General features: G+C 33.1%; 1 protein-coding gene across 1 annotated transcript in view; it reads left to right on the plus strand.

Annotated features, from left to right (window-relative positions):
* LOC114329568 (transcription factor Sox-10-like) overlaps positions 1–15,433 on the plus strand; it is a 79,281-nt gene that overhangs the window by 19,259 nt on the left and 44,589 nt on the right. Inside the window, exon 2 of the mRNA XM_028278722.2 lies at positions 13,336–13,482. Coding sequence (XP_028134523.2) covers positions 13,336–13,482 — 147 coding nt within the window. The remainder of the gene's footprint in view (positions 1–13,335; positions 13,483–15,433) is intronic.

The following is a 15,433-nucleotide window of genomic DNA, read 5'->3' on the forward strand; positions in this document are numbered from 1 at the left end:
TAAGTGCCGTTTCCAAATCGGAGGTTGGATAACATTATCACTATCTTTACTCTATCTATTGCTGCTCTAAAGAGTTCTATAGAACTGTATTTAAACCAGTCCCTTAAATTCTTCAACCATGACACTCTCCTTCTTCCTATACTCCCTCCTCCTCTTATCTTTTCCTGTATTATCAGTCTTAAAACTTCATATCGCTGTCGCTGTCCCCTCATTACGTGTCCCAGATATTGTAACTTTCTTATTTTTATTGTGTTTATCATTTCCTATTCTTTGCTCATTTCTCGCAATACTGTGTTCGTTTTCTTCTGTGTCCATGCTATTCTAAGCATCCTTCGGTAACACCACATTTCAAATGAGTGTAAATTATTAATGTGTACCTACTTGCTTCAATGTCCAGCTTTCCATAGTACCATCCACATTGCAGTACCGAAAACACGAGGCATTTCAAAGCTTTTACTCTCAGTTCTAATCTAAGGTCTTTGTTGCAGAGACTTGTTTTCATTTTTTGTAAACGCATTTCTTGCTATTTCTATCCTACTAACCCTTATTTATGTTGTTTGATCATTATTGTATGAAATCCAGGTTCCTATGTATTTATATTTATCAATCGTTTTTTGGTTTGTGTAACGATTGTGGAAAGTAATAGTTTTAAGTATCTACGATCGGTATTACAGAGTGTGACAGAAACATTACTATAAAACTGAAGGGAACGTTCTATAAAATAGCCGTAGACCAACTATGATGAACGGAACTAAATGTTGGGCAGTTAAGAAGAAAGAGGAACAACGAGTGCATGTGGAGGAAATGATAATGCTTATATGAATGAATGTAGTGACAAAAAAGGATAAAATATAGAGTGAGTACCTACATTAGGTATCCGCTTTGTCCATCTATTATCTGGATACTGGACTGGTATGGAGACCAAGAGATTATGCCTACCGAAGCAGAGGTCGTGCACCAACACGTTGGACTGATGATCTAAAACGTTGTCATAGAAACTGGATGCAAGAGGCACAATATCGAAATAGATGGAAAATTATGAGGGAGATCTATGTCCAGAAGTGGACAAGCGAAGATTGCATGATGACGACCTATATTAGGGGAAGTCTAAGGGTGGCACCAATTAATGCTAAAATGAGAAAGCATAGATTAAGATAATTTAGTCATATTTAAAGTCGAAAAGTTAATCACCTAATAAGAAGAATTGCTGATTTGCCGGTTTCTGGGAGGAGTAGGAAAGAAGACCTAGGGGAGACCCTTAGTCAGGACATCTCGGTAAAGGGAGTTAATATTGGTATCACTGACGATAGAAACTGATCAACTATTTATAATGGGAAATAAGCCACAATTTTACCAAAAAAAGATTTTATTAACGTTTCGAAGCCCAAATCGGGTTTCGTTGACAAAATACAAAGTACTACTGTATTTTGACAACGAAACAGAGTAGTATTTTGTATTTTGACAACGAAACCCGATTTGGGCTTCGAATCGTTAATAATAGTTATTTATGATATAAGTGTTAAAAGTACACGTTTAAGGCACGCATGTGAACGTTTGCAGAATGAGCGATAGCGAGTTCTGCAATTCACATGGGTGCCTTAAAAATGTACTTTTTAACACGCATATCATACAATATTTTTTCTACAAACGTAATTACAGGACAATATCTACAAAAACTTTTACTTGAACTTGACTGACATTCCATTTTTATATTTTTTTGACATTACATCAAAATTGCCTATACGGTCAATACGAACTGCAGTGCCTTAAAAATATTTTAAAGCACTAGTGCCTTAAAGTAGCATTTTTAACGCTCGTATGGAGTGCTAAAAATTGCATTTTTAACACGGTTGTAGAAAAAATCTCTTTTTTGGTAAAATTGTGGCTTATTTCCCATTATAAATAGTTGATTATAAAAATGCCACAAGGAAATAGCTTCAGAACAACATTACGATAGAAACTGACGAAGAAATGTAATAACGAAGCTGATACCGTACATAAATATAATGAAATAATAATTGTTGAATATTCCAATTAATTCTTGTCCTTAATAATAATTCTTATTAGATTTAGTAATTTTATTTAAAAATTGAAATTATTATAATTTATCAACTATAAGTAGTTTAAACCTCGTCTTTCTATAAAACTACTCTGTAAGCAAAAATAAAAGGTAAATCCGTTATTTGTCAATGATTGTAATACATTGTAAATTACCAAAAATAGCGATAAGATAGTCTACACAGTCTACAGAGTCGTCTGTTATATCTTGTAATAAATTTCGTTTTATGGGCAATTTTCCAGACAAAACAAAGGCACGAGCCGAATGTTATCAGTAACTATCAGGTACGGTGGTGTCATCGAAGCATTTGCGAATACCGGCAAAGTTGAATGTGTCAAAGGTATCTATTAAGTGACTGTCTTCAATGAGGTTTAACGGATTTAACCCACCATTCGTCTGCAGTATTCGATTACATTTTTAAACAAATCAAGCTTTTGTTATCTATTTTAACGTGTGCCGACGCCCAAACAATGTGTCTTTTGAAACTTAATACTGAGACTATGAATACCTACCTATATACTAAAAGAAAGGAAGTATTAATAATCATCAGCTGATTATGACAACAAGACAATTTTTATTCTTCCATTTAGGTATAAAACTTAGATCTGTTAAATAAAATTGCCTTTGATTGCTTATCTTCAGTTCAGGTGTTCATAATCTAAGCTCTAAATAATACATCATTGTTCTTGATCATTTATGTACTATGATCATAGCTGATTGGTAGGGAACATAATCTTCTTTATCAAGTTCCTTCTTCTATCGAAGATTGGAAATTACTATGGCTAGATGCGATCCACATAGTTACACAAACAATCGAAAAATGCCACGAACACAACATAGCGACATAGACTTCAGACAAGCCTTTGACTGTATTGGAAGAAATAAATTATTTATTGAAATGAAAAATCAAGATATACCAGCAAAATTAATCAGATTAACAAAAATGACCATCGATGGAGCTCGAGCCAAAGTAACAACAGAAGAAGGTAGCACAAAATCAATTGCAATAGAAACAGGAGTGCGACAAGGCGAATCCCAGTCAACCACATTATTCAACATAGCACTAGAAGGAACAGTCAAGGCCAGCAAAATTAAAGGAACTATAGCCCACTCCTCAACACAAATAGTTGCATATGCAGATGATTTAGTTCTTATGGGAAGAGACAAGGAAAGATTAAAAGAAGCAGTAACAATCCTGGCAAAAGAAGCACGGAAAAGAGGTCTAGAAATTAACGAAGGAAAAATAAAATATCTACTCTAGAAGAGAAGATAACAGGATGAGAGAAATCAAAATAGAAAACTACACTTTTGAAAGAGTCCAACAATTTAAATATTTGGGAGTAATAGTGAATGGCCAAAACAAGAGAAGTGAAGAAGTAACGGAACGAATACTAACAGGCAACAAAACATACTGGAGATATCATAGGCTTATGAAGGACAAGAACTTATCCAGAAATACAAAACTGAAAATATACAGAGTTGCAATCAGACCAGTAGTTACGTACGCAGCTGAGACAATGTGCCTCACGGAAAAAGATGAAGAAAAATTGAGAATATTCGAAAGGAAAATCCTCAGACGCATCATGGGCCCGATAAGAATGGACAACGGAGAAATGAGAAGAAGAATGAACCATGAACTAAGAGACATAATGAAGGGAGAAGATATAGTTAGACACATAGAAAGAAGGAAAAACGACCGACTGATTAAGAAGATCACCAGATGGAAACCGGCAACTGAAAGACCAAGAGGAAGACCCAGAGAGAGATGGGAGGACCAGGTCATGAGAGATATCAAAATTCTGGAAGTGAGAAACTGGAGGGAACTATGCACATATCGAAATGAGTGGAAGAAAATAGTAACGAAAGCCAAGTCATACAACAAACTTTGACAACATACAAGTGGAATGCGGAGTGATTCACCGCAATAAGCGAATCTGAGAGCTCTAAGTAAGAGCGGCAAACATTCCACCTGGAATGAAAAGCCCTGATGATGATGATATGGACCCTGTGGACTGCTGCTCTAAATAGTTTTGAACTACTGCATTCAAATCATTTCTTCCGGTTCTTAAGTCAGGATATTCTTTATCTTCCAACATTTCGGTTTCCTCGAATTTGGCCCTGCATAATAAATTGCAATGAGTACTTTTGCCGTCTCATCAGTCATCACATGTACTCAAGGTTTCGGCTTTTTACAATTAATATTTCTTTTTCATTTTTACCTTTCTAGTTACTTCCACGTTCGACATCCTTTGAATTCAAGATATTCGTAAGATTTTCGAACACTATAACACTAAACAACAGGACAACACTAAAATTCAAACTTATTTACATGAACTTGTTTAAATGTCCTTGCTTTCAAGCCGTAAACATGAGTACAGAACAAGTAATACCGAAACCTCCTTAGACCTATTTATAGGTAAGTTTAATAAATGATAGGTACACGTGTTATTTCAATAGGTGTCTACTAATTTCTTTGGTTTGGTCTACATTTTATTTTATCCATATTCCTTAGTATTTGTAGGTATCCACACTGTGAATTAGGTACAGTATCTTCAATAATCAATTATTGAATGTTTACATCTGCTGATTCAGTAATGATCATCCATTGAATTTTCTTCAAATTCATCTTCAGCCGAATCCATGATAGCCTTGTTTACGTTCTGTAAATCATTGTTGTCTCATTATTATCTACTGTATCGAGTGCAAAACGTTAGTCATTCAAAATTTCTTCTTTCGGATTTTTTAGATTATCTTTGTTCTTTTCAATTTGAAACTTAATCCTATCATTTTTGACACTGCTATCTGGGGTCATCCATGTCTATTTACGTTGAGGCTTTTTACGTTGAAAAAAGAGTTCAACATGGATAAAATTTTCTGGTAGTTCATAATAGTAAATTTTTCTCGTGTAAGAATTTGACTAGTCTTTACCCTTTGAGATGGTTTTTCAAAATCCCAAGATTTTATATCATCCAAGTTACCTGGTATAGTTGTTTAATCGATCGTAATAAAATTAGAGCAAAGAAAAATATAATTTCGAAGAAACAAGAGGAAATTTATTCCCATGATCGTAACAGGCCATGTTTATTTATATTCACCTGTGATATCAAATATTTGTGAACGAATATTTTTGTCGCACCCCATAAACCAGACAAATAGTATGTCTAGGAGGCTCCTTTCTGAAAAAGCGCACCGTCAGATAATGCAGGTATAATATCAGAACTTCAGATTTATTTTTCAGTGGAGGAAGTATGTACAAATCTAGATACTTTATATTTGAATTTCGCAAGTAAATAATGAGAATGATAATGTGATGGGAATTAATATTGTTCTTCGACTGTTTTCTTGTGGCATATTATGTTTTAATTGATGTACACTAATTTTTTTGCCTGATGTGGCATCAAACTTCGCTCCTCCAAGGAATACCATATCCTATTTGTTCCTCCTTTCGAACATGTTTATATGGGATTGAGCCCCAATGATTATTAGTGAAGTGAAAATTACACTTTTAATTATTTAAGTAAGTAGGCGCAAAATTTGCTTGCAATGCTTTTTAAATGTAAGTATTCATTTTTTTCAAATCCTGAGAAAACGAATTCCTATTTTTGAAAAATTTAAACAAAGAATAAAAGATTACACTATTACCGAGGACCGAAAATCCTTGAAAACCTCTAATATTTGTTTGAATACGTTACAGGGGTGAAAAAAAAAAGAAAAAATTGAATGTAATTTTTATTTTAAAATATCTTATTTAAAAGAAGTTCGGCCCTCGGTAATAATGCAGTCTTTAATCTGTGTTTAAATTTTAAAAAAATACTTTTTTCAGGATTCGAAAAAATTAATGCGTTTAAATAGCATCGCAAGCAAATTTTGCTCCTATACTCTTAACTAATGTTTGACATTTCGATTTTCACTGCGGAAATGGTTCTCAAAAAGATTATTCTAAAAATTCCGGGAATAGTGCAGCCGATATGTGAAACAATTGTGCATTTAATAATAGAAGTAAGTATATAATTTGGACCACATATACTACACATATAAAGGTTTAAATTTAGATATGAGGCCATCTCAGATTTTGCCTTTACAAAAATGGCGGAGATTCAAAATGGCGACAATACATATGTGACTAATAGCACGATAACTTTTGAATGAGACTTCAGATTTCAACCAAATTTAGTATATAGGTTCTTTTTTTGATGTATAAGATCGAGGTTTTGAACCGGAAGAATAGGTTTAGCAGAAGTTGTGTTTTTCCTGGTTTTTATGTAAAAATATGTTGTTTTTTTTTCAATTCTTTCACTCTGTATGTACTAATTTTTCAAAAAGTTAATTCCGTCATTGAAAAAAGCGTAAAATTGTATTTAGGAAATATTTTTAACTTTTTAGTTATACTATATTCACTCTAGCGAGATTTTTTTTGAGACATTCGGAATAGGAAACGTACAACACAAAAATTCCTACCTCACACTATTAACTGCTAAAATCAACTCAAATCAACTTAATCTTTCATTAAAAAAAGAAGAATTATTAGAAATAGTGGGAGTGTCTACTAATCTCATAACATTTTGTGAAGTTTATTTCTACAAAATATTTTTATTTTGTACAATAAATAATTTTCTCATTTGCTATCAATACATTATAATGGTTTAAATAAATAAATATTGATTGGCGTAAGGTTTATGTTATTTTTATGTCTGTTTACTATTAATAATATTGGATATGAGCAGGTGCGTTGGTTTTGTAGTAATTTCCAGTCACTTCTGACAACTGAATTTTTCAAAAAAGAAATTACTAACGTCAGTGTCAAAAAAAATCTCGCGAGAGCGAATGTAGTATGTATATGTTAATTCCCATTTAATAAATGCAAAACGTATCTTCACATTCACATGTACATATGTGCGGCAGATTCGTGCAAATATTATAAGAATTATTGTGTATTTAATGGTAGAAGCATATAATTTGGACCACATATACTACACATATAAAGGTTCAAATTTAGATACGAGGCCATCTCAGTTTTTGTTCCTTTTACAATGTCGGGCATTCAAAATGGCGACTATACATATGTGACTAATAGCACGATAACTTTTGAACGAGACGTCAGATTTCAACCAAATTTGGTATATAGGTTCTTTTTTTGATGAATAATATCAAGGTCTTGAACCGGAAGAATTATATTACCAGAATTTCTGTTTTTACTGTTTTTTTTATATAAAAATTTATTGTTTCTTTTTCAATTCTTTCACCCTGTATATATAAATTTTTCAAAAAGGTAATACCGCCATTGAAAACAGTAAAAATATTTTTTAGGAAATGTTTTGAACCTTTCAGTTGTGTTAATTACCATTTAATAAATGCATAATGTATGTTCACACGTATCTATGGGCGGTAGATTCAATTTGAATGCCCGCCATTTTTGTAAAAGACTTAAGATGGCCTCATATCTAAATTTGAATCTTTGTATGTGTAGTATGTGTGGTCCAAATTAAATGCTTCTACCATTACATGCACAATAATTCTTATATTATTATTTGCACGAATCTGCCGCACATCAGTACCTACATTGTGAAGACACGTTATGCATTTATTAAATGGTAATTAATATAACCAAAGAGTTAAAAATATTTCCTTAAAAATATTTTTACGCTCTTTTCAACGCCGGTATTACCTTTTTGAAAAATTAATATATTACAGGGTGAAAGAATTGAAAAAATAAACAACATATTTTTACAAAAAAAAAAAAAAAATCAAGAAAACCAACTTCTGTTAAACCGATTCTTCCGGTTCAAGAGCTCGATCTTATACATTAAAAAAAGAACCTACATATATAACAAACTTGGTTGAAATCGGACTTTTCCTTCAAAAGTTATCGTGATATTAGTCACATATGAATAGTCGCCATTTTGAATTCCCGCCTTTTTTGTAAAAGTCAAAATCTGAGATGGCCTCATATCTAAATTTGAATCTTTTTATGTGTAGTATATGTGGTCCAAATTATATGCTTCTACTTCTACCATTAAATGCACAATAATTCTTATAATATTTGCACGAATCTGCAGCACATAGGAACATGTGAAGATAAGTTATGCATTTATTACATGGTAATTAACATAACTAAAAAGTTCAAAATATTTCCTAACAATTATTTTTACGCACTTTTCAACGCCGGTGTTACCTTTTTAAAAAATTAATATATACATCGCGAAAGAATTGAAAAAAAAAACAACATATTTTTACATAAAAAATCAGGAAAACACAACTTCTGGTGAACTGATTCTTCCAGTTCAGAAGCTCGGTCTTATACATCAAAAAGAGAACCTATATACCAAATTTGGTTGAAATCTGACATCTCGTTTAAAAGTTATCGTGCTATTAGTCACATATGTATCGTCACCATTTTGAATGCCCGCCATTTTTGTAAAAGGTAAAATCTGAGATGGCCTCATATCTAATTTTGAACCTTTATATGTGTAGTATATGTGGTCTAAATTATATGCTTCTATCATTAAATGCACAATTCTTATAATATTTGCACGAATCTGTCGCACTAGAAGAGCGTATATATTTTTAATAGGTTATGATGTGTGTCTTTTCAAAAATTAACGTATTTAGTTCAGATCTTGTAGGCCACAGCAAATTTATCGTTGAAAAAAATTTTTTAAGGGTGTTGTATATTATATATTGTGTATGAGATTGTCGATGATTTGTTCTTCGACTTCTTTACTCAGCTATTTTTGGTATATTCTTGTTGTTGACTTCTTCTTTTAGTATTGGCAACCAAATCCTGCTGCACTCTGCTGATGAGTTTGCTACACATGTTTCTTCGTTTAGTAAGATGAGCGCTACTTCTTTGTTGATGTCTCTCCTTTTCATGTCTGTTTCTTTCATGATTATTGATGTATCTTTCCATTGTACTCTGTGCTTGTTGTCCGAGGCATGTCTCCAAATCCGGTATTTCTCGAAGTCTGTGTTCTTGACGTATGTTTGATACACCCAGAACAGAGACTTAGAGTCATCTCGTTCCTCTTTCGTGAAATAATGTTCACATAAAGATGATGATGACTGATGACAATTAATATACGAAAAGTTAGGATAAGGGGCTTCTAGATATGTCCAAAATAATCTACAATATTCACTAAAACTTCCTGAAATAGGTACCAGAAAAATCTTTCTGTTGTTTAGGTATTTTTTATTTTTGTTTTGATTTTTTTTAGGATTTTGATGTTAAATGATAATCACTGTACATACATATAAAGTGTAACAAATATGCATCTCACAGATAACCAAGATAAAAAGAGGACGACTAATTAACAGTTTTAGGTGTAATTTAATTAACACGCGCAATTAGACAGTTTTGAGACTTTTTGTTAGCGGCAAAATTCAAACGGGTTTAAATATAGAAAATTGGGAACATACACATCGCTAGAACGAAGAAAAAAGAAGGTGCTAACAGAAAGTTTCACAAGAACAGTTTGAGATTCGGAAATATTTGTGTTAATTTCATAACAATGGGAAAATGTGTAAAAATATGTAACAAATTAAATAGGTTTACGATTACATTAAAAATATTTAAATAATAAATGTACCCCTGATGCCATGTTTTCTGTACTACATGATGTTTATAAAGCACAGAAACAATAATCTTCACACTGCCACCGTTTTTGTGACTACGCCAAAGCTTGTCTAAATCTTGTTTGCTTGTGTAAATCACGACATTTTGATAAAAAAAACTAAATTTCTACGGAATTCGAGGTATTTCTTTGAATTGGTTCCAATCTTACTTGAACAATAGGAAACAACTGATTGGGGCAAAAAATGATAGACTCTAGTCTCAAAAACATTGTATGTGGGGTACCTCAAGGTTCAGTATTGGGTAATCTACTTTTCTTTATCTTTATTAATGACATCACTAGTTTAAAAAGCGATGGAAAAAATCTTTTTTTTTGCTGATGATACCAGTATCACTTGGAGCAACTCAAATATTGCAACTCTTCATGCTACTATAACTTCTGATCTACTTGGTTCCTTCATATCGATTTGTTAAGGAAGACACTATCTTCAGCTTGCTATGCTCTAAGATCGAAGGAACTCAATTTAGCATTTTCCAAAATAACATATTTTTCTTTGTTCGAGTCGCATCTTCGATATGGTCTTCCTTTTTGGGATTCTGGTACAGCTGCCCAATCCGATGTTATTTTCAAATTACAAAAAAGAGCAATAAGATATCTGTTTGGCCTCAGTAGAATAACACATTGCAGAAGCTACTTCAAAGATCACAGGATTTTAACACTACCTTTTTTATAAATTTTAGAAATTGCTTAATTCGTAATTCATAAACATCTACATATCTTTCCAGCAAGACCTAATCATGACTATTCCACCAGAAATTATATCTTTGACGTCTATTTACCGATCCTGTCCTCTGAGTTAGTAAAGAAATCTATATTATATTCCGCAAAAAAACTGTACAACTATCTCCCTCTACAACTTAGGTAAATCTGCAATATATTTGTTCAAGTTTCGTAAAATGACAAAAGCCTATCTATCTGAAAGACCATATTATTATTCAGTACAACAGTATCTTAATCAATAACTAAGAATTACAGTACCCTCATATACAGTTGAGTACGGAAATCTTTACCCGTGCGCCATCATTTAAAGCATACGAAATAAGTCGATGATAAGTCGGAAATTGAAATTTACTAAACGCAACAGCAAGTGACAGTAAGTGACTTGTTGTTGCGTTTAGTAAATTTCAATTTCCGACTTATCATCGACTTATTTCGTATGCTTTAAATGATGACGCACGGGTAAAGATTCCCAGACTCAACTGTACAAGTAGTATTTTTATCTATATTTTTGTATTACGTATATACAGCATCTTAACTTATTAAACTTATTAGTTCCTAAAGTTAATTATTCGCAATTTATTTGAATTTTACAATAGATTGTTTTTTTTCTACTTAATTTTTTTATTTATATTGACGATTTATATAATTTTAGTAAATTGTTTTCGTTATTGTTTTGTTTTTCTGACTGTTTGTAAGCTTTGTCTATAAAATTGGACAATTTTTAACGACAATAAAGCATATTTCTATTCTATTCTATTTTGAAGAGTTATTACATATCATTATATCGAAATATGTATTGCAAAAGCTTGTCAATATTTTTTGCATGTATCTGCTATTCTCAGCAGATGTCGCTTGCGAACTCGTGTGAATAATACTAGCCATTAAAATCTTTAAAATAAATAATATAATATTAAAAATATTTTATAATAAATAAAACAATTTATGAATATACTAACACGATAACAGCTTTACCACTGACTCACTATTATTTACTCTAACCTAACTATATACATAATATACACAAACATGTTCAATATTTTTGTATGCGGTTAAGACTATTTTGGATCACAAGAGTGTTCAAAGGGTTACCGAATATTTTACGCAAATATTGGAAAGTATCTATACACATTTAATAAGTCTAACTAATTGGTACAGTAAACCAAAGACACTCAGAACCAATTAACTAGAACTGTTGTCTAATTAGAACCTAGCAACATTAAGACTCGTTTGCGACACGGAGAAGCGCCATGATATAATAGACGGAAACTGCTTTTAAAACACTATTAGTAAGCAGTTAAAAGGAGTATTGAATGGTAAAATTTTAATATATAGTGTAGTACCTACAATGAGTTAACCAAAGAAATTCAACAATTTTTAAATGCTCAATTCTGGTGGCTATTGATGACGATGGTTTTGTACTCCATTTTTGCACAGTTACTTCAATGTCTAATAAAATTCGTCTTCTTAGGGTGCCCGTCCCTTCCGAACGTTGGCGATTATTCTGGCTATGATGATTTTGTTGGTTGCTATACGGAATAGATCTGTTGAGGTCTTTCTATACCATGCTCTCAGGTTTGCAAGCCAAGATATTCTTCTTTGTCCTGGTGCCATTTTCCCTTCAATTTTACCTTGCAAAATGCATTGGAGTAGCTCGTATCTGCCTTGATTTCTCATTATATGTCCCAATTACTGCAGCTTCCGGCCCTTCACGATGTTGACCAAATCTACGGTTGTGTTCACCCTCCGTAGTACTTCTTCATTCGTGACTTTATCTGGCCATAGTATCTTCGGGATTCTTCTGTACAATCATAGCTCAAAAGCCTGAAGTTTCCGCCCTCAATGTCCACGTTTCTACTCCGTATAGAAGCACTGAGTACACGGAACATTTAAGGAGCCTTATTTTTGTTTCTAGGGTGACGTCATGGCTTTTGAACACAGAGCTCATAGTCAAGAATGCACTTCTTTTCCGATGATACATCTAATCTCTTAGGTATTGTCTCACGACTCAATGATTATAGTTCTCAACTAGTTGTATTGTGAGACACGTTCAATTCTCATTTGGTTCACATACAGATTTGCTCCAGTTATGTTTTGCTTGCTGATGATCATTAGCTTGGTTTTGCTGGTGTTTATATCTAGTCCATATGTTCTACTTGTTTCCGTTATTTTGTTCATTAAGTTTTGCAGCCCTTCTATGGTATTGGAAAACACTATTACTATTGTATCATCTGCATACCGCAGGTTACTGAGCTTGACTCCATTTATTGAAATGCCTTCATCAATATCTTTTAGAGCCTCTTCAAAAATGTGCTCTGAGTACAGATTGAATATCAGCAGTGAAATTATGCACCCCTGTCTGACTCCCCTTAAGATTTTGACCTCATCTGTATATTCTCCATTTATTCGAAGCACTGCTGATTGATTCCAATACAGGTTAGCTATTATTTTTAGGTCTCTTCCATTAATCCCTGTCCTCTTCGGCACTTCCATCATTTGTTCATGCCTGACTCTATCGAAAGCCTTCTTGCAGTGAATCAGGCATACAAAAACATCACAGCTGACATCTCTATATTTCTGAAACAACACCTGCACGCTAAATAAAGCCTCCCTCGTACCAACGGCGTTTGCAAATCAAAACTGATTGGGAGCAATTTTTTGTTCTTTGCATTTTCGGTAAATTCTTTTGTGGATGACTATTAATTAAAAACAGATTCAGCAGATGGCTCATTAGGCTTATGATCCTATAGTCTTCACAAACTTTTGCTTCTGGTTTTTTCGGGGAATGGTACGAACTCAGATTTGAGCCACTCTGCTGGTATTTTTTCTGCCTTACATAATATATATCATTATCATTACTTAATATGTACATACAATTGACTATTATCATTATCTAATAAGTTTAACACGTTTATTTTCTTCGTTTTCCAGAGCCGCATCTGATAAAAGAAAACTCCACGTCAAGAGACCCATGAATGCTTTTATGGTATGGGCTCAAGCGGCCAGACGAAAACTTGCAGATCAGTATCCACAACTTCACAATGCTGAATTATCGAAAACTTTGGGCAGACTTTGGAAGTAAGAAACATTTTTATGAAATCAACAATAATTAGTTTACGTTTATATTACATTTGACTGTTCAGATTTATTTCTTTGTAAAAAACTAATACAGAAGTAAAAACTTCTATTTGTATATTGGTATAAAAATCTTTTTAAAAAGTCTCGTCCAAATGGATTAAAGCATAACGTTTTCGATCTGATTCAGATCATCCTCAGGGCATTCCGTTACGTACATAAAACTAGCACACTAATCATAGTGGTGACATCAAAATATACCTATGGTTTACAATAATGTGACCCTTGGTCAAAGAGCAACATGGTTCCTTGCTCGACTGGAACACGTGGTTCCTTCCAGTTCAAAAGACACAGACCAACTTTCAACATAGTCTTTTGAACTGGAAGAACAGTCGAGCAACGAGCAAGGAACCATGTTGCTCTTTGAGTATTAAAATTAAATCCATTTCTATTGACGAAGAGTCACATTATTTACTACAAATGTTATAAGTAAACCATATATTTTGATGTCACCACTAACATTAGTGTGCTAGTTTCATGTACGTAACGGAATGCACTGAGGATGATCTGAATAAGATCGAAAACGTTATGCTTTAATCCATTTGGACGACACTTTTCAAAAAGTTTTAATAAAAATTTTTATACCAATATATAAATTGAAGTTTTTACTTCTGTATTAGTTTTTTAACTATGGTATACAGACAGCTACTGGGATTTCCCTTTAATTTTATTTTTTATTTCTTTGTGTTTATATTTCTTTGTTTATATTTCTTTATATTCGTGAAGCGAAGTGTTCGTGTTTATGAAACGATCATAGTAGCGTGGTTGAGGGGAATTGTGAAAGAAGAAACACCTATTATTATGGAACCTAATTGAAAAGGAATTTGTTACTTCTGCTAAAAAAATTCCTGTAAGACTTATTAATGTCAATGAGTACCAAGTAACCATCAAGAAAGGGACAAAAAGTATGAACTTGGTTGCAGTTGCTGGCCAGTCCCTAAATGAGGAGGAGAAAATGAAATTACGGGGATTTCTTCGGCGGCATCGTGTTATCTTTGTATCGAAAGGAGGAAAGACAGGAAGAACTCTCAAAAACATAAAATTGATACTGGTAATACTAAGTCATGCTTACAAACCATGTTAACCGAACTAGCAAAGGAGTCCGAACAAATAGATCTAAAAATTAATTTTACCAAAACAACAACAATGACAAACACACAAGATAATAGAAACGTAATACTAAACGAACCCACAATAGATAAGGAAGATATATAATAAATATAGATAGAATGGACAGGTAATAAAAATAAATAAGGAGAACCAAACAGCGGAGGCAAAAGGTAAAAAGAAGGGTCATATTAGCCTGGGCAGGATTTGGGAAATTAAAATGGGTGTTAAAGAATAAAAAAATACAACAATGCTTAAAAACAAGAGTGTTTGACCATGCATACTCCGAATTCTCACAGACGCATGCCAAACATGGACCTTCGCCAAAGCAAATATGGATAAAATAATGAAGACACAAAGAGCCATGGAGAGAGCAATGTTAGGAGTAAAATTAAAAGACAAAAAGCAAAACAACTGGATAAGAAATAAAACAAAAGTTAAAGACGCAGGACAACATGTAGCCAGGCTAAAATGGAGATTCGCAGGTAATAACGCCAGACAAACGGACAACAGGTGGAATACCACGATACAACAATGGAAACCAAGGAAAGGAAAGAGAGCAAGAGGACCACCCCAGATGAGATGGGGATATGATATTAGAAAGATAGGAGGAACACGAAGACACTGGAAACAGAAAACACAAAACAGAAACGAATGGAGGAAGCTGGGGGAAGCCTATGTTCAAAATTGGACGAATTAGGGCAAAAAGAAGAAGAAGAAGAAGAATGCTAAGCCAATTCTTCAAACTATGTATTCGTAACTTATTGTAGTATACGAATTCCTAGCA

This window comes from Diabrotica virgifera, chromosome 7 (assembly GCF_917563875.1).
Source record: "Diabrotica virgifera virgifera chromosome 7, PGI_DIABVI_V3a".
In the NCBI taxonomy this organism is placed as follows: domain Eukaryota; kingdom Metazoa; phylum Arthropoda; class Insecta; order Coleoptera; family Chrysomelidae; genus Diabrotica; species Diabrotica virgifera.